The sequence below is a fragment of the Neoarius graeffei genome, chromosome 2, assembly GCF_027579695.1.
Source record: "Neoarius graeffei isolate fNeoGra1 chromosome 2, fNeoGra1.pri, whole genome shotgun sequence".
NCBI classification, from domain to species: Eukaryota; Metazoa; Chordata; class Actinopteri; order Siluriformes; family Ariidae; genus Neoarius; species Neoarius graeffei.
The window spans coordinates 117,385,149-117,405,732 of NC_083570.1; the positions used below are offsets into that span (position 1 = coordinate 117,385,149).

Sequence of the window (20,584 nt, forward strand, 5' to 3'; positions counted from 1 at the left end):
GATTGACCCTCAAAACTACATATTGGTCTAAACATTATTGTGCTGTGCAGGTCCATTTTACTCGTTGTCCAAACAGCTGCATCAATGCTAATCGCAGTGTTCTCAAACATGTTATGCATGGCCTCAGAACAGAGGACTCTGAGGTTGACTGCTGCCAACATGATTTCTTTGACATCATTGATTCTATACCCCATGTCTCATTAGCAAAACCGCGAGCCGCCCATTGGAGAGACGTGGGGAAGTGGGTCAAGAAGTGTGCAGCCAATGACAATGAATGGTCCCGAACAGAGGACCCTAGTGTGTTGTTTTGTCAAAGGCTTGGGGTCTACAAGCAAAGTCAGGCTGTGTGTGTGCATGTTAAGCGCAGCGTAATACTAGCCACTGATGACCAGGGTCCTGGAGACCCCAGCCGTAGTGGCCTGTTTGTCTCTGCTTCCACAGGCATAACTCCAGCAGAGGTGCACCCCAAATTGGCGGGAGTTCCAAATTCCGTTTGGGCAAAGGGTAAACATGATGTGGGCCTAATAAAGAATGCTGAACCAGTGGTGATCACCCCCAAATCGGATTTCAGGCCTAGGCAGACCCAGTATCCACTCAAACCAGAAGCAATTGCAGGTATAAAACCAGTCTTTGATTCGTTGCTGAAGGCAGGTGTAATTGTCCCTTGCCCGGACTCTCCAGTGCGCACTCCTATTTTTCCAGTTAAGAAGGCAAGAAAATCGTCTCAGCCCGATGAGTGGAGGTTTGTCCAAGATCTGCAAGCAGTCAATGCTGCGGTTGTTCCGCGCGCACCTGACGTCCCTAACCCATACACCATTTTGGGCCAGGTGCCCGCTGACAGTAAGTGGTTTTCAGTGGTGGATCTAGCAAATGCGTTCTTTTCTATTCCTATACATAAAGACAGCCAGTATTGGTTTGCCTTTATGTATGATGGTCGTCCATACACTTTCACTCGTTTGTGCCAGGGTTACTGTGAGTCCCCAACCATATACAACCAGTGCCTTAGAGACAGCCTCGCTTCGTTAACTTTGTCACCGAGATCAGCTTTGCTGCAGTATGTTGACGATTTAATGATTTGTGCCCCAACTAAAGCTCAATGTGAGGATGACACCATAATGCTACTGCGACACCTCGCTAAGGAAGGTCATAAGGCTAGCCTCACAAAATTACAGTTTGCAAAACAGAAGGTGCATTTCTTGGGGCATGATATCACAGGGGAGGGAAAAACGCTGTCTGCGGACAGAGTCTCAGCTATTCAGAAAATTCCCAAGCCGATCACTGTGAAACAAGTTTTGTCATTTTTGGGTATGTGTTCCTATTGCAGAGCATTCATTCCGAATTATTCCATCCTGGAAAGTCCAGTGAGAGAGCTCGTGCACGGTTCGTCCCTCACTGCTTCATCACCTGTCGTATGGACACCAGAAGCTGAAGAAGCATTCCTGGCCCTAAAAGGCGCCCTGCAGACCACACCCACACTGGGACTGCCTGATCCCAATAAACCATTTGTTCAAACTGTAGATGAAAAGAAGGGCTTTATGACCTCTGTTCTTTTGCAGAAACACGGGGATAGATTGAGACCTGTAGCTTACTTCTCCAGCAGGCTGGATCCAGTGGCGGCTGGACTTCCTGTTTGCCTGCGTGCAGTTGCTGCAGCTGAAAAGGCGGTAACTGCCTCCAGAAATATTGTGGGGTATTCTAACCTCACCCTTTTGGTCCCACATGCTGTCTCCCTGCTTCTGTTGGAGAAAAAGACGTCACATTTGTCAGCACAGAGATGGTTGAAGTATAACACAGTCATACTTGATATGCCTAACATCACTGTGAAACGTTGTACTGTTCTGAATCCTGCCTCTCTTCTCCCTACAGAGGACGATGGAGAGCCACATGACTGTGTTGCTCTCACTAACGATTTTTGTTCCCCCAGGGCAGACTTAAAGAGCGACCCTTTGGAAAATCCAGACATGATCCTCTATGTGGATGGTTCAGCCTCCAGAGACCCAGAGACGGGAAAGAACAAAGTAGGTTTTGCCGTAGTCTCAGATCACGAGGTCCTCAAGGCGTCACGTCTGCCCTCGAACCTGTCGGCGCAGGCTGCAGAGCTCTGTGCCCTCATTGAGGCATGCAAATTGGCGGCAGGGCAATCTGTCAATATTTTTACGGACAGTAGGTATGCATTTGGCGTTGTGCACGATTTTGGCACCATTTGGAAACATAGAAATTTTCTCACTAGCACAGGATCTCCCATTGCACATCATAAATTGGTCTCTGAGTTGTTGGATGCTGTTCTACTCCCTAGAGCTATTGCTGTGTGTAAGTGTGCTGCCCATACTAACAATACTGATCTTGTGTCTCAAGGGAATGCCAGGGCGGACGTGGCAGCTAAGTGTGCAGCCTCGGCTTCCAGTTCACCCTCTAACCTTGCCTTTCCTCAGGTTTCTACCCCTTGTTTACAGCTAGCGGACCTTCAGAGCACTGCCACCCAGGACGAGAGACGAGTCTGGAAACAGGCAGGCTGTATCCTTGCAAACTCGGTCTGGGTTTGTCCCTCGGGCCGTCCCTGTCTACCAAAATACATGTTCCCTTTCTATGCAAAATTGGCACATGGGCTCACCCATGTGTCAAAAGGGGGGATGGTAGCAGAAGTAACAAAGAGATGGTTCACAAAGGGGTTTTCAAATTATGCTGCAAAATTTTGCAAGCAATGCTTGATATGTGCACAACATAATGCAGGTCAAGGTATCAGACTAACTCAAGCAGCACACCCAATACCAGACAAACCATTTGATCACCTCCAAATGGACTTTATTGAACTGACACCTAGTGAAGGGAAAAGGTACTGCCTGGTAATAGTTGACATGTTTTCAAAATGGGTAGAAGTATTCCCCACAGCTAAACAAGACTCAGAGGCAGTAGTCAAAGCACTCCTGAGAGATGTAATTCCTAGGTGGGGTATACCTAGCAAAATCTCAAGTGACAATGGAACACCCTTTGTTAATGCAGCCCTAAAGAAAATAGGAGCATTCCTAGGGATAGACCTGAAACAACATTGTGCCTATCATCCTGCCAGTGCGGGAGCAGTAGAGAGGGAAAATGGGTCACTTAAAAATAAACTAAGCAAAGCTTGTGCAGAAACAGGGCTAGGATGGACAAAGGTCCTCCCTGTAGCACTCACACAAATGAGGATGCAAACTAGGCCTAAACATGGGTTAAGCCCATTCGAAATTCTGTTTGGACGAGTACCCAACACGGGGATAGGGCTAGCTCAAGGAACACTGCCGGACACCACACTGTGTGATGATGCAATGTTGAATTACTGTGCAACGTTGTCCTCTGCTTTGAAATCTATCCACAAACAGGTAAAAGAAGCACTTCCCAAACCCGCTGAGGGACCTCTGCACGATCTACAACCAGGGGATTGGATCGTGGTGAAGGATTTCCGACGAACCAAGTGGAACAAGCCACGGTGGAACGGCCCATTCCAGGTCCTGCTCACGACCCCAACGGCAGTGAAAGTCACAGGCAGAGTGACGTGGATCCACACTAGCCACTGCAGGAGGGTTCCTGAACCGGCTAAGCAGGAGGGAAAAGAAGGCCTAAGTGACCCAGATGCTGACTAAAGCTCGAGGAGAAAGAAGTGTTAATTAAGTACATCTGAGGACAGAACCCCAACCATAAGGTGGGACAAGTGGTAACCCGAGACTCAGGAGGAGAGGTAAGCGATTGTCATTCAGAAGGTGCCCTACATGACCGCTTTCCTGCTTTGATCTAAACCACGTGGCGAGCAAGTTCCACGGGACTGAGCGTGACAGCACAGTTACGCTGTTGCACCCTCAATAGAGAAGAGTATTTAGTATCTAGTCAGTAAAACTCGTTTCAGAAGTCCCGAGTTTCTCCAAGCTCCGGTGAGGTGGGACGAGGGCTGATAGGGCATGCTCGCCCTCTGAGCACCAATACACGTCAAGAAGGGCAAGGGTTAACTCGGAGACCTAGTTAACACAAAATGAAGGGGGTAAATCATTATAAACTAGGTCCAGTTGTGGGCCTGAGTATCTTGATCCTAATGGGGCTCATGGGAGGATTCGTGTGGTGGTCGATACAGGGAACCCAGACTGACACAGAATCAAGACGAGGGAGACATCCAACTCATAATTTGTATTGGCAGTATGCTAATTTCACAGCTAAACAAGCTAACAGGTCAAATTGTCTAGTTTGCTCAACTCTGCCACACACCGTTACACAACCATTCGTGTTCGAGATCGCCAACACAACGGATGAAGACACTGCGCAAGCATGGCGAGCTGTGATGGAAGCTGTCTGCAATGATGTAGAAGACTGTAGTGTCATGTATCAAGGTGGGGGAGATGACCCAAGGGTAGAAATTAGTGTAAATGAATTAGGAAAGGGGATAAATTATACCTTATGCGCAGGGCGAAAGGGTGATCCAAACTCAAACCTCGTAGGGAAGGTCAAGGAAACTAGGTGTTCAACCATTTGCACTGTGCAGGGTTCAGTCCCAAATCCAAATGTGACTTGCACAGGACGAAGTGGCACTCTGTACAAGCAAGGCAGAAAAGCGATAACAGGAAGTGACTTAGGACCAGGAGGGAATCTAACTCAGTTAGCGGGTCCAACCTTCTATTACCCAGGCTGGCAGTGGAAGTGTGGTCACTATGTGTATAACTTTCTTCCGGTAGATTGGAAAGGCACGTGTGCTCTGATCCAATTAGATGCCCACCTAATAATAGCAACCCCTGAGACGAGTGGCAGACGACGCAGAAGTGTCGGCGATGATTTTCCTCCTCCGGAACATCAGCTGCAACCCAAGGTGAAGAAATTCTTTCAGGCACTGTTTCCACAGTACGGGATAACACAACTCTGGAATGAACTTGAGGTGGTGCATTATAGGCTGGCGCAGTTTGTGAATTCAACCATAGAGGCCATGGAGGGTGTGAGAACTGAATTGACCCCACTCAGATTAATGACGACACAGAATCGCATGGCCCTCGACATCCTTTTGGCAAAGGAAGGTGGAGTGTGTGTCATGATAGGAGAACACTGTTGTACGTACATTCCTGAAAACGACGGAAATCATGGTAACATCACTGAGGCACTGAACAAGATGCGCAAGGTTGCTGAACAATTACGAGCAGACGAACATGGAGGAGACAAAGACAGCTGGTGGCATTGGTTTAGTGGATGGAAGACCCTAATTCTATCCACCATACCGGTCCTGGGCTTAGTGATTGTGATGCTATGTTTGCTCCCTGTTCTCTGTCAATGTTGTATGTCTGTGTTTCAGAGGCAGCTGACAAATATCGGTTACCAGATGGTGAAAATAGACTCCGATGACTTGCCTGACTGGCCTCCAAACTCACACGAAGACTATAACCCACCGTTCCATGACATCAGCACAGTTGAAATGAAATTGGTCCTGACTTAAAACACTTTCATTATGATTGTTTCCTGTTCTATTATTCCTGATCTATGTATATGGCTTGCTAGCATTTATTTAAGATGTCTATGTCTTATAAAAACAGCCTTAGCATTATCCCTGTACACTCAATGACGTGTTAAGTCGAATCTCTCTGAGAACTCTTATCACTGAAACTGTGTACAGTTCTTTTCTTTCCTTTAGCAATTTATCCTATAGGATAAAAAGGGGGGAATGTGAGGGAATTTTTAATGGATGAACATTATTATTCTCTGTGTTTCTGTATGTTGAGCTCAAGTGGCCTATACTGAGAAAGATGTTTTTTCCTATGTTGTAATCGCTTTTCTGTGGCCTTCGTGGTAATGAGCAGGGTGCTTGAGTTCAACCTAGCTTGCATCTTCTCATGATGTAACCACCTTTCCTGACCTTGGGGGTGATAAGCAGGGTGCCTGAGTTCTGATAACTACCCATCCGCCCGAACGCCAGGTGCACGCTCTAACAAAGCTTCATAGAAAATCTTGAGCCAATCACGTGAAGATGCAAGCAGTAAGCAAATGCCTTTAGAGTATAATAGATAGCAGCCACTAAAACACAACTCAGAGAGCGCGCGCGTACTCTCACATCACTAGAGGTGATGCTTTAATTTTCTTTCTTTCTTATATACCTTTGTATGATTTACTTTAATAAATGACTGAAAAGACGACTGTTAAGCGTTCTGAAGTGTTTATTAGAAATTTCCATTACAGTCCTTTTCTAGTTGTTGCAGGCAGCTAACAACTTTCTTTTTGTAGCAACTTGTGGGGTCCCGCCTCAGGGTTTCATAGGTGGTAGTGTCGCTGAGGAGACTGGTCATCCTGGAGTGGTAGTCCACTGTATTTAGCAACACTGTGCATCTCCCTTTGTCAGCAGGAAGGATGGTGATGTTCCGGTCTCTTTGAAGCAATGTAAGAGCCCTCCTTTCTTGGATGGTGAGGTTGGAGGGGGGTGCTTTCGCACTGGACAGAGCAGCTTCAAGAATCTTCAAGCAAGTCCAGTTGCTCTCTTTTACCACCCACAGTTTAGGTCTCTGACTTGCCTCAGTTGACCAAAGAGAGCTGTTTTTCCTGATTTCCTTCGCATATTCAAGAACATCATTCAGCTTAGGTGTTTACATTCTCTCCCATCTCTGCTTTCTAGTGGTAGTGAAACTATATAAACATCTGATAAAAACCGGCCGAACTAACGTCAGACCCGCTCAATTTTTGTCAACCAGCCCAAGCCATTTTTCGCCCACAAAGTAGAATTCGAAACCTCCCAATCTGGCAACACTGACCAAAACTAGAAAATCTTCCTGCAAGTTCCTTTCAGATGTCGCCCGGGATTGGTTGGCGAGTGCGTGACGTTATTGTTTTTTTTACCCTTAGGCAGCCTCTCATGTTACTGCCTGAGGGACAGGGAGAAAACCACTGGAAAAGGTTTTAAACAAACGCAACAAACACGAAACAAATGCAAGTCGGCAGATGACCATAAAATACTCGATGGTTACGATATAATAATTTTATGTATCTCACACAGAATTTTTGGAGATATATAGAGTATATTCGATATATTGCACAGCCCGAATCTGAATCTTCGCTTCATATATATTTTTTATTTTCAACTAGCCAGCCTGGCTGCCTAGTGACAGGAATTACCCGCCAAATGACAAATTAAGTCGCCTCGGGCGACCGGACCACCGTGAATTTCGAGCCCTGCTTAAAGATCTTGGGCCTGAGCTGGTGCCTCAGATGATGGATTCTCTGAGTGTTGAGGTTGCTCGGCAGTATCGTCAGTCCTCTGATCCGCTTTGGCTGGTCCCATAATATCTCACACACACACACACATACAAATGTACGATATTCATTAGGGTTCCCTTTTGAGTCTGGTTCCTCTCGAGATTTCTTCCTCATGTTGTCTGAGGGAGTTTTTCCTTGCCACCGGTCACCACAGGCATGCTCGTTGGGGATAGATTAGGGATAAAATTAGTTAATATTTTAAGTCGTTCAAATTCTGTACAGCTGCTTTGCGACGTTTATTGTTAAAAGCGCTATACAAATAGACTTGACTATTCAGTGATTGTGCAAAGATATGAAGTTTATCTTCACTTTGCTCACCCATGAAATATTTTTCAATAGTGAAGTTAAGTTCAATACATACACTTCATATCTTTGTGCCACCATGTAATGTTCTTTATATTATATGGACACATTAAAAAAATGCAAGTTAATCAAAAGATTTTTAATTTTGAAGTGCTTCGCCATTTTGACAACACACATCTAGTCAGCAGGAAAACAGTGGGAGTGACGTTATCAGAGTGAAATATCAAGAATTATTATACAGAGGGGCCACTTTTTCCATGGAATAAAAACGTTCTATTTCCTTCTAGTGGGTTTACTGATGGCATGCAATATTGTTATCATATCGCTTGTCCTCCATGTATTATGCCATTCTCCCCAATGGAGAATGAGTGTGCAATATTGTTACAATATTGAATGTTGTCAAGACAACACAACATCACACTTCAGAGCTGATGGAACGATCCAATGACAAAACTTTTCTGCTGCACATGTGCACAATCAATTCTTTGTTGGCTGGGAGAGAGGGAAGATGAGGCTAATCCAGTGCTCTTTTTAAGAACTAAATAAATAAACTGAAAACTGAAACTAAAGATATGCTGAACACCCGAAAGGCTACCAAAACTTCATTATATAGTCTTCATGCATATTTACAAGAGAAAAACATACCAACGGACATCGAAAAACTGGAAAAAAGATACGTCGGAGATGTAAAACTTCTGTTCTAGCGAGTGACTGTGACAGTTTGTACACAAACATTGCCGTGAGGTTCACTTCATTAAAAGTGGAATGTTTAGAGAGAATCTTGAAAGAGAAAGACACACTGAACACCCAAAAGGCTACCAAAACTTCACTGGATATTCTTCATGCATTTAAGCTTCCACATTAAATATATGGAAAAGCTAGAAAAGAGACCCATTGGAGACATAAAACTTATGCACTAGAGAGTAACTGACAATTTGTAGACAAACATGGCTGTGAGGTTTGCTTCATTAAAAGCTGAAGATTTAAAGCGGAAGAAATATTTTGAAAGAGAAAGCTGCATTGAACACCCAAAAAGCTACCAAAACTTCACTGGATATTCTTCACACATATTTACAAGAGAAAAACATACCAATGGACATTGAAAAACTGCAAAAGAGAGCAATAGTAGAAATATTGTCAAACTTCTACTTGGAGGTTAGGAAAAGTGATGGAGACTTTTACAGGAGGACTTCACTTGTGGACTTCACACAGCAAATCCCTTTTGCTTTGAACAACTGCAATGTAACAATTAACTCCTACCAAAAGTAACTTTGAACTTGAACTGTCAACCTGGATATAGCTTGCATATAAGTTGGGTTGTTGTTCAGGCTTTTTGGACCTGTACCATTTTTAGTGTTAGAATTTTGACTTTGTACACATACACTGGATTGACAGAACATTGAATGTGACAAGTATTTAGATCAGTGACAAGTATTATGATCAGAAGCAGCATTCAATATTGGTAAATTACCCCCCTGTTCTTCACTTTTTGTAGAATCTATAATTGTTCCATCAAATGTGTATGTATAATAACAATAATATTGGCTGGCTTTTTTCATGGAATATCAGATATATTCCATTCAGCTACTCATCTTCAACTAATTCAATATCATGCTAGCTGAATGGAATATATCTGATATACCTGTCAGGTTGCAGGCACTTACAAATGTATGTGTAGGGGAGAGTGGGGAAAGAAACAGGAAACGTAGCCAAATCATAAAACAATACTCAAAGTCAAAAGCAGGCAGGGGTTGGTTAATCGGCAAACAGAGCAATGAAAATAGCAAGGGTCGAAGAAACTAGAGACAGGAAGAACTAGAAAGGCTTGGTATGACTGGATAAACTCAGAATGATACTTCGTAGTGAGAAGTGGTACTGACAATACCACTCAAAGCCAGCCAATATTATTTAAATATGTCACTCCGATCTGCGATGTATTTCGTATGAAAAATGTGAGTTTTCAACATAAGAAGATAAACTTCATATATTCAAACCAACATGTGATTTTCTTTTTATTATATAGATGCATTCTTAAACAAAAAGTACCCAATTTTTTCAACACAATTTGCTAGTATCTTCACCAGTGACATATGGAGATTTTTGTCACGGTTTTGGTTCTCCATGTCCCAGATGTAGCTTTTATGAAAAATACGAGTGGCATGTTTCCCTGTGTGTGTGTGTGTTTTATATATATATATATATATATATATATATATATATATATATATATATATATATATAAATAACCTGGCGACTTGTCCAGGGTGTACCCACCTCTTGCCCATAGTCAGCTGGGATAGACTCCAGCTTGCCTGCGACCCTGTAGAACAGGATAAATGGCCACAGACAATGGATGGATACATATTTCATTTCATGTGAATTAGGTGAAGCGTCTGTGTTTCCCTGAGGAAAAGTAGATGCTTTCAATGTGGTCATGTATGGAGCAATGTTTTTATTTTCTTGTCAAATCGCGTTTTTATAGTGATGTTAAACACTCAATGTTCAACAGCATGACTATTTTCATAACTTTCCAGCTAATTAGGCTACACTAACATTTGCATGCTAGCAATCATTAGCTAGGCAACATAGACCATAAAAACATTAGTGCATTTACCTGATTACAGTTCATAGCTAACATTTCAACTGAACTCAACTTCAGACATGAGAGACAACTGATCGGGTAAATACTAAAGAGTTCCACTGTTCTGAGAGCATCTATGTTTCCCTAAAAACCCCAGAGGCACCACAGAGTAATAAAAGAATTGTATTTAATCTGGTGTATATATATATAAATTATAGATGAAATTGATATTTAAATACTTGTCACATTCAAAGGCCAAAGCCCCTTGTACCTTTGTAAGCGTATTAATTTTTAAAATTAATTTATTTTTATTATTTTTTTCTTGATGTAAAATATATTACTATTATTACATAGTTTTATATTAAGAATATATATTCTGAAATGTACCCATACCCTGGAAGATGCTTATAAACAAAATATTATTTAAAATTGTTACCTGCTATGATAACTCTGTTCTTGACTTCATACTGCAATATTTCTTTGACAAGCAAGAAACCAGTTAGTTTGTAACAATGAGACCAATATAATAAAATGTCAGAGGTACAGAAATTTTATTTTAAATTTAAAACATTTTAAATACCTTAAGTTAAAAAAATAAATAAGAAAGCAATATTTACAATAAATTATAAAACCTTTAATTACATCAGTACAGCTGTTGCATGATGAATTTTTCTCACTTCCTTCAAAATATTGTATCATACAGACCAAATTCTCCTGATCTGCCTGACTAAAAGTAATTTTTAGCTGAATTTGTATTGTATTTTAACCAGATTTGTCTGGAGAAGGAATTCAAGCTTAGGTGAATAAATAAAACTGGCCAAAAGAGAATCTTAACCACGATAACTGCAGTTGCGACAAAAACTCAGAATTCATAATATCTTAATATTTTCACTTCTTAGTTTGGTCTTTACAATGTAGAACAGAAAATACAGTAAAGATAAAATGAAAGAAACAACCAGGATTATCTGAGAGTAGGTCATTCCAGCATCTGCAAAGAAACAGAAGTTCGTTATAAATTATTTATCATTAAATAGTCACTCAATAAATCTGATAATATTCACCTTTTTTGGTATTAACATTTATTTTTTAAATTGCAAAAAAAAAGTTGTTAATGTATTTAAAATTATACGTTGCAAATTAAAGTATTAAGATACAATTATTATTATTTTTTAAATTACTTACCGATATCTTCAGGTATTTATGATGATGAAGGGAACAAGAAAAAGAAGGAAAGAAATGAGCATTTTGGTACATTTTCCAACAATTCATGTTGTTCCAAAGACATGCAGTTAGGTTAACGTGGGGCGGCCTTGCGCTGAAGTGCCCTTGAGCAAGGTACCTAACCCCTGACTGCTCCTCAGGCGCTGTAGTATGGCTGCCCACTGCTCTGGGTGTGTGTGCGTGTGTTCACTACTTCAGATGGGTTAAATGCAGAGGATGAATTTCACTGTGCTTGAAGTGTGCATGTGACAAATAAAGGTTTATTCTTCTTCTTCTTCTTCTAAATTACTCCATAATATAACTCTTGATCAGAAGCATGTACATGTCCAGAGTTTCCTCATCCCAGTCCTGATCTGTTCTGTATTGTTTTTGCTCCACCCACGATGACTTCCTCTCTCTGGCTTCTTATTGGTTAAGAACCCTTGTCCATCTCACACCCATCAATGTCTTTACCACAAGGGACTTGAAACTGCTCAGTAAGGTGTTAAAGAGCTTCTACTCCTGCACCACTGACAGCATCCTGATGGGAAGCATCACAGCCTGGTTTGGGAAGAGCACTAACCAGGACAGGCGGCTCTCCAGTGGGTGGTATGATCAGCCGAGCACACCATCCACACTGAGCTCCCTGACCCGCAGTCTGTCTATAGCAGGTGATGCTGAACCAAAGCCGGGAAGATTGTGAAGCACCTCAGGCATCAGAACGATGAAGGCCAACACAGATATATGAGGAGCTTCCTTCCACAGTCCATTCGGGCTCTAAACCAGGTCAACACCTCGGACTCAACCCTGGACCTACACCCGCTCCATTCCTGTTAATATTTCTACAATCTCTCTTTTATATCCTTTATCATATTGTTATAATGTTTTCTACTTCTGTGCTCATACAGTAAATTCTGTTTTATGTAAATTCTGTTTTTTAATGTCACTGGACATTTTGTAAAAAACATTTCACTGCATGTTGTATTGCAGATGTGTGTGTGTGTGTGTGTGAGACTAAGAAAATTGGAATTTGAATAATGAATTGCATGACAGTGGAATGTGGAGTTACAGAAATTCCTGCAAGACAAGTGCAATAAAATACATACTACAAAAGGAAATGCTATCATAGCTAAAGACATGTATCTTAATTTATACCACAGTGCTTTTGAACCTCTGATTGTTCAGAAGGTGTTGATGAATTTCCTATAACAGCAGTTCTGACTGTAGTGCAGCTGCACATCGCAGGTGTAGATTTAATTTCTATTATAGCTTTGTTAAAACAGCTCATGCTAGGTTTCTAAATTCACCAAAATTCATTATTTTTAAGCCAGCTGTTTAAATAAATAAATAAACCATGTGCCAAAATGAAAATTAAAACACTTACCATAAACTTCAAGTTCGACTCTCTGGATGAAATGACTAAAAGACTTCTTTCTGCTTTTCACAAACTGGTAGCTGTAGTAAACTCCAACATCATTAACCCACACATTCTTCAGCACCAAGGAACAATTCCCCTGAAGCAACAGCTTCACAGGAACGTCCACACGGCCTTTATATCGTTCACCCTGGTATGAACCTCTTCTCGTTCTTTCAAACACAACAGTGGAATCAGTGCGCCACTGAACATATACTGTCGGCTTGGACATGTTGCTCAGTTCACAGGGCAGGACAGCTGTGGAACCCACTTGGGCAGATATGACCTGAGAACCTGCAAAAAATTAAACATCTAGATGAATTTTAGCATCTCTGTGGCAATTATGAGGAATTATCTGTCCATTTACCAACTGAAGTGATCAGCCACATGATGTAAATATAGAGTAAGGTCACGCTGCCCATGAGTCCCTGATGCCCTAAAATACACAGAATATACATAAACATACAGAGAAGTTTCAATGAAAGGCTAAAAACAATCACACTAAGTGGGCAAATGTGAAATGCAATACACAAATCTTTCATTAGTGACATGAGGCCACCAGGCAACACAGCAAAACTTTCAGTGAGAACCAGTCAGCAGGAGCTTTTTAAAAATGAAATGCTGACTCCATGTAAGAAGTGAATGTAATTCCTTGTTGCATTGCATTTCACTTCTAGCAGAATATTGCAGTCATACCACACCGAAATGTAGTCACTGCCCAAAGCCAGACTTCAGGGCATGGCTGTAATTGAAAAAAAAAAGGGGGGGGGGGGGGGGGGTGCTGAACATGTTTGTTTGTTTGTTTGTCTGTTTGTTTAACTGGAGATGTTGTCCATATAAATTAAGCACTTTATAGCTCAATGTCTTCATTCCTGCTTGCACTGATTGTTAAACCTTTAAATCATCAGGATTTTCAGAATTATTGCCAAAACTAAATTATTGAAAAATGTAGTCATGTGGCTTGTGTTATAATAATAATAATAATAATAATAATAACTTTTTATCCATCCATCATCTGTAGCAGCTTATCCTGTTCTACAGGGTCGCAGGCAAGCTGGAGCCTATCCCAGCTGACTATGGGCAAGAGGTGGGGTACACCCTGGACAAGTCGCCAGGTTATCACAGGGCTGACACAAAGACAAACAACCATTCACACTCACACCTATGGTCAATTTAGAGCCACCAATTAACCTAACCTGCATGTCTTTGGACTGTGGGAGAAACCGGAGCACCCAGAGGAAACCCACGCAGACATGGGGAGAACATGCAAACTCCACACAGAAAGGCCCTCACCAGCCGCTGGGCTCAAACCCAGGACCTTCTTGCTGTGAGGTGACAGTGCTAACCACTACACCACCGTGCAGCCACTTATTATTATTGTCCATCCATCCATCCATTATCTGTAGCCGCTTATCCTGTGCTACAGGGTCGCAGGCAATCTGGAGCCTATCCCAGCTGACTATAGGCAAGAGGCGGGGTACACCCTGGACAATTCACCAGGTCATCGCAGGGCTGACACATAGACACAGACTATTATTATTATTATTATTATTATGCTTCAAACTCAGACTGATCTTTTGTCATCAAAATTAATATACAGGAGTGGGTCATAACAAATGACCAAGGGTCTTGCAGTTCACACTCCATACTACATTTGCAGTACTCTTCTCAAAATTCTGGCTGTTCCCAAGAGTGCAGTCTTTTGCAGCAACTCAGTTCGAATGTTAACACCAATCTTTGAGATCCAATTTTGGATCTTTTTTGTAACCACACCAAGGGCTCCAACAACAATTGGAATAACTTCCACTTTATTAATTTCCCAAATCTGCTTTATTTAAAATTTCAAGGGCTGGTATTTATCTTCCTTCTCATCCTCCTTCTCCGTAACCCTGTCATCTCCTGGGATTACACTGTCAATCAAGAGGCAGTGCTTTCTTTCATTATCTACCAGTATCAGATCTGGTCTTCTTGCCAAGATATTTTCATCACATTGGATACTGAAGTCCCAAAGGAGCTTCACACTTGCATTTTCCAGCACTGAGGCTTGTGCTCATACCATTTTTCAGATCTCTCCAGCCCAAACTTCCCACACAATTCCCAGTGTACAATGTGTGCAACATTGTCGTGCCTCCATTTGTACTTCTTCTTTGCCAAAATAGTACATGCACTAACTATGTGGGTCACAGTTTCCCCTGTTGCTCCACACAATCTGCACAATGGAGAATCTCCTGTGTGATCAATGTTGTATTTCACATAATTAGTGCATAATGCCTGTTCCTGGGCTGCATAGATTAAAGCCATCCATCCATCCATCCATCCATTTTCTGCTGCTTATCTGGGTCCAGGTTGCGGGGGTAGCAGCCTAAGCAGAGCAGCCGAGACTTCCCTCTCCCCGGCCACCTCCACCAGCTCTTCCAGGGGAATACCAAGGCATTCCCAAACCAGCCGCAAGATGTAATCTCTCCAATGTGTCCTGTGTCTGCCCCAGGGTCTTCTCCTGGTGGGGTATGCCCAGAGAACCTCCCCTGGGAGGCATCCAGGGGACATCCTGACAAGGTGCCTGAACCACCTCAATTAACTCCTTTCGATGTGGAGGAGCAACGGTTCTACTCTGAGTCTCTCCTGAATGACCAAGCTTCTCACCCTGTCTCTAAGGGAGAGCCCAGCCACCCTGCAGAGAAAACTCATTTAGACTGCTTGTATCTGTGATCTCATTCTTTCGGTCACTACCCACAGCTCGTGATCATAGATGAAGGTGGAAAGGTAGATGGACCAGTAAATTGAGAGCTTTGCCAGTGGGGGGCTTTCTGTGTGGAGTTTGCATGTTCTCCCCATGTCTGCGTGGGTTTCCTCTGGGTGCTCTGGTTTCCCCCACAGTCCAAAGACATGTGGTTAGGCTAATTGGTGAATCTAAATTGATTGTAGGTGTGAATGTGTGCATGAATGCTTGAGAGGAGAAAACCTCTATAATAATCCAGTAGATGGGAAACCACTACTGTAATGTTCCCAGAGACTTTGATGGCTGAAGCTGTCAGAGTGGCCATGTCACTGTAGTGATATGCCAAAATGGATGGATGGAATGAAAGTGCTATCATGGATAATACAAAGGGAAGAGGTGAAAGATTATCCCCTGAAAAATTCCTCTTTTTATATTCACCTCTCTTAGCAATATCCCTGCAGAGCTTAGTTGTGTTTTCCATGTTGTCATACTTCTCTTTATGAATTCTGTCACATTCTCAGCAATTCCAAATATCCTCAGACACTCCACTATCCAACTGTGGGGAACAAGGGCATATGCCTTCTGATAATCCACCCATGCCATTGCCAAGTTCTTATTGCTCCTTATCTATTAGCAATTGATCCTTCATGGCTCTGCTCCTCCATCTGTATCCATTTTGCTCTTCAGGCAATATGTTTTCAGTGTCCCAAAATGTGTACATACTTTCAACTATAATTCCTGTTATTAATTTTGACATAAGTGGTAGACACCACATTGGCCGAAAGTTGTCCACAGCAATCCCTTTTCCCAGGTCTTTCAAACAAAGAATAGTCCTCCCATATCCAACTTGGTATTGGTTTCTCACTATTTAATATATAATTGAATTCCACTGATATCTTATCATGAAGAGTTGAAAACGTTTTTAACCAATACCCTTGAACTCTATCTGGCCCAGCCCCCTTCCAATTTGGTACTTTATGGCACTGATTATTATTATTATTATTATTATTATTATTATCATTATCATTGTTGTTGTTGTTGTTATTACTACGACTACATATAGTAATTGAGGTGTTACTGAAATGCACAATAATGTTCAGTTTTAAATTTCCATTCTGGATATACAGTACCAGTCAAAAGTTTGTACACTCTGACTCCTTCATAGGTTTTTTCTGTATTTTGATGATTTTCTAGATTGTAGAACAATACTGAAGACATCAGAACTATGAAATAACATCTGGAACTTACCCTATATGAAATTATGTGTGAAACAAAAAAAAAATTAGATTCTTCAAAGTATCCAGCGTTTATCCTGATGACATTTTACACACCATTGACATTATCTTCACCAGCTTCATAAGGGAGTCACCTGGAATGCTTTTCAATTAACAGGTGTGCCCCATCAAAAGGTAATTAGTGGACGAGTTTCTTGCCTTCTTAATGTGTTTGAGATCAAACAGTAAATAGCCCTATTCCACAACTGTACTAATCCATACCCATCAATCCATCAAGAACCGCTCAACTGAGTAAAGAGAAACAACATTCATCATTACTTTAAGACATAAAGTGACTTTTACTTAGTAAAAATAAAGATAAAACATTGAATTAGGTGTGTCCAAACTTTTGACTGGCGCTGTATATTTAAAAATGAAAATTTTCTCTTGTTGCAGATCAGATTGCCCCCCCCCCCCAACTATTTTTAAATGTAAACAATTTAGTTTTCAAGCTAAAATTTACTATTTACTGCATTGTTTATGCTTGATAACAAACCTCACCATCATATATATGATTAATACATATTTTGTTGCCAACATTTCAGCTTAGAATAATAAAATATTTTATGCTAATGAAGCACTATTGTTACTAACACTGTATTAATGCCTAGACATAAATGGTGCTGCTTATTAATATTTAAAATGCTAAGTGTGGAAAGTTGGTGAAATGCATCTTAAGAGAGGGGAAAGAGCCAGAAATTTCATACTTCCAATATTTGTTGAAAGTTGCAATTCTGGAAAAACAAGAAAATAACTTCACTGTGCATGTAACCTTGATTAATGTAGCTACAAAAAGGTGTTGATAAAAAACAAGTGAAGTTCACAAAAACAGATTTCAAAATATATTCATGAAAAGGACAATAGTAAATATTGTTGAAAGAGATTTCAGAACTATACAGGACATAAACTCTTATGGAGTTTTTAAAAGGCATTTCTGTGGAATTTACAGGCACTGTTCCCGTGTAAACCTGTATGACAGCCAGCAGCTCATTAAAACCTGTAACCTGTTCTGAAAACCAGTTTCTCACCAGCAAACATGGCAAGGTTCAAATCTCATTTAGTTACAAAAAACAGTCAGGTCTTACCTTGGACAGAGAAAAACATTTATTATGTGTTGCAGAGGATAAAAGTATCAAAAAGGTTTAAAAAGAACAAAAGGCAGTTCTGCCCATTACACCAGCCGACATTACAGGCTGTGTCACAGGACTGCTTGTGTTTCCTGCAGGTAGAAAAAGAGGCGGGGTTTGGAAATGAGCAACAGGTCCTTCTGCTTTTCTGAGGGGGTGTGGCCAGTATATTCAGCTACATCATAAATCTTTTTTTTTTTCACTTGTGTCCTGGAATTACACTTTGTTCTCTAATTACAAATTTAAAGTCAATATTTACAGCCAATCAGAGGATTAAATCCAGGGTGGAGGTCGGATTTCAGAGCATGTTGTCAATGTTCTACAATGCCCCTACCAAACATGTGACAGAATAATCAGGGATGCAAACTTACAGCCTATCGGTAATGCTTTAATTCCTTCAGTACAGGCAAATGCCAAAATTATACACCATCAATATCTCAAGCTCTCACAGCAGCTCCAGCTTTATTGTGAGCACACCCTCAAATTATTGTTAATGCAGTTAGCACATTATCAGTCTTTGTCTTGTGTGTGTGTTCAGTTGTTCCACTGCTCCTATAAGTGAAATTTCGAGCATTTCCAGTTCTCCCAGTATATTACTCTCTTGAATTCCATTGAGAACTAAAACTTGACTCATACTTGACAATCAGAATAATTATCCTACGAAACCCTTAACTGCCCCCCCCCCACCCTTACAAATTTATAGTGTATGCAGGGCAGTGTGTTTATTTTGTTTATTAAAAGGTCCTGGGTTCTTTGGTTAATGTATTTCCCAACTTCCCCCTGATCAGCAGCTGTCTGTCTATGGGGGAAGACATGGCCTAATGGTTAAAGAAGCCATTTTGGGACCAAAAGGTTGCTGATTCAATTCCCTGAACCAGCAGGAACGGCTGGAGTGCCTTTGAGCAAGGCACCTAACCCCCAACTGCTCCCCAGGATGCTCTGGGTTTGTTTGAAAATAAATGCCATAAATATAATGTCTGTAGATTTACAATAGCTAGCTGATGCTTGTACCCAGAATTCTTTAGTGTACAGTATCAGTCAAAAGTTCGTACACTCTGACTCCTTCATAGATTTTTCTGTATTTTGATGATTTTCTAGATTGTAGAACAATACCGAAGACATCAGAACTATGAAATGACATCTGGAACATATATGAAATTATGTGCAAAACAAAAAAAAATAGATTCTTCAAAGCATCCAGCATTTATCTTGATGACACTTTACACACTATTGACATTATCTTCACCAGCTTCATAAGGGAGTCACCTGGAATGCTTTTCAATTAACAGGTGTGCCCCATCAAAAGGTAATTAATGGACGAGTTTCTTGCCTTCTTAATGTGTTTGAGATCAAACAGTAAATAGTAAGTAATAAAAATACAGTACACCCTATTCCACAACTGTACTAATCCATACCCATCAATCCATCAAGAACCGCTCAACTGAGTAAAGAGAAACAACATTCATCATTACTTTAAGACATAAAGTGACTTTTACTTAGTAAAAATAAAGATAAAACATTGAATTAGGTGTGTCCAAACTTTTGACTGGCACTGTACATATATATATATATATATATATATATATATATATATATATATATATATATATATATACAAAAAAAAATCTCCTTCTCACCCCCGGCGGGGGGGGGGGTGGTATCCATGTCATCCTCAAGCTCGGGTCCTCTACCAGAGGCCTGGGAGTTTGAGGGTTCTGCGCAGTATCTTCAATGTTCCTAGGACTGCACTCTTCTGGACTGAGGCTTCAGATGTTGTTCCTGGGATTTGCTGGAGCCACTCTCTCAGTTTGGGGGTTACTGCCCCAAGTGCCCCCACTACCACGGGGACCACGCAACCCTTGACCTTCCACATCCGTTCCAGCTGCTCTTTCAACCCTTGATACTTCTCAAGTTTCTCATGTTCCTTCTTCCTGATGCTGGCGTCAGCTGGGATCGCCACATCTATCACAACCACCCTCTTCTGCTCTTTGTCCACCACCACTATGTCCGGTTGGTTATCCAGGATCTGTTTGTCAGTCTGGAAGCTGAAGTCCCACAGAACCTTGGCCCTGTTGTTCTCAGCCACCTTCTGTGGTATGGCCCATTGGGACTTGGGTACTTCTATTCCATACTGGTTGCAGATGTTCCTGTATAGACCCTTTTCACTGACGTCACCCGAAACCGGAAGTAAACAGACCCTGCGCCATTTTGGAAGACCAACAAACGTGTGATAACGGCAGCGGTATGTGAACCCACGAGAGTAAAGTAGAGTGGCAAACGACTTAAACAAACAAATCTGAGCTGTTTTATTTATGATTTATTGGCCCAACAGTAGACTTGAAAGAAACCTGTGTGAGACTTGGCAAAAAACTGTGGATATAATGGATAAGTCTGTGCATGATCTGTGGACACTTTGAGGTAAGCAAACGCAAGAAATTCAGATTTAAAACATGCTAAATTGGCCTCAAGTTGATAACTGTATGAGGAGCAAGCCTCCCAGACTTCTACAATTTAATAATAATCATAATAATAATAATAATAATTTAGGATGGTTTGGGGCTTGCTCTCCCTCCTACTATATAAATAAAACACAGTTGTTGTGTAGGCATGTATCATAAATACATATGTATAATTTGGATAAATTAACCTAAATTATGGATACCTTAATAGTAACAAAAAGTATTAATTTTTCAACTGAAAAGATATATTATTAAAAGATAA

General features: G+C 41.2%; 1 protein-coding gene and 1 long non-coding RNA gene across 3 annotated transcripts; one reads left to right on the plus strand and one right to left on the minus strand.

Moving 5' to 3' along the window:
* Positions 1–443: 443 nt before the first annotated feature.
* On the plus strand, positions 444–3,749 carry LOC132882160 (protein NYNRIN-like). The gene is made up of 2 exons (XM_060915427.1): positions 444–615; positions 703–3,749. The coding sequence occupies exon 2, from the start codon at positions 924–926 to the stop codon at positions 3,615–3,617; it is 2,694 nt and encodes an 897-aa protein (XP_060771410.1). The 5' UTR covers positions 444–615; positions 703–923; the 3' UTR covers positions 3,618–3,749.
* A 6,965-nt stretch (positions 3,750–10,714) lies between these two features.
* Positions 10,715–17,956, minus strand: LOC132875120 (uncharacterized). 2 transcript variants are annotated; one of them, XR_009651762.1, is made up of 4 exons: positions 17,822–17,956; positions 13,111–13,179; positions 11,312–13,037; positions 10,715–11,117 (listed from the first exon to the last, which is right to left on the minus strand). It is a non-coding gene; the product is annotated as an uncharacterized LOC132875120 (long non-coding RNA). The 2 variants fall into 2 exon arrangements; XR_009651761.1 differs by having other exon boundaries at positions 11,312–13,179.
* Positions 17,957–20,584: the final 2,628 nt, after the last annotated feature.

Bases quoted from the DNA above. Each gene is read 5' to 3' on its own strand.
- LOC132882160 (XM_060915427.1), top strand. From the start codon at position 924: ATGTATGATGGTCGTCCATACACTTTCACTCGTTTGTGCCAGGGTTAC.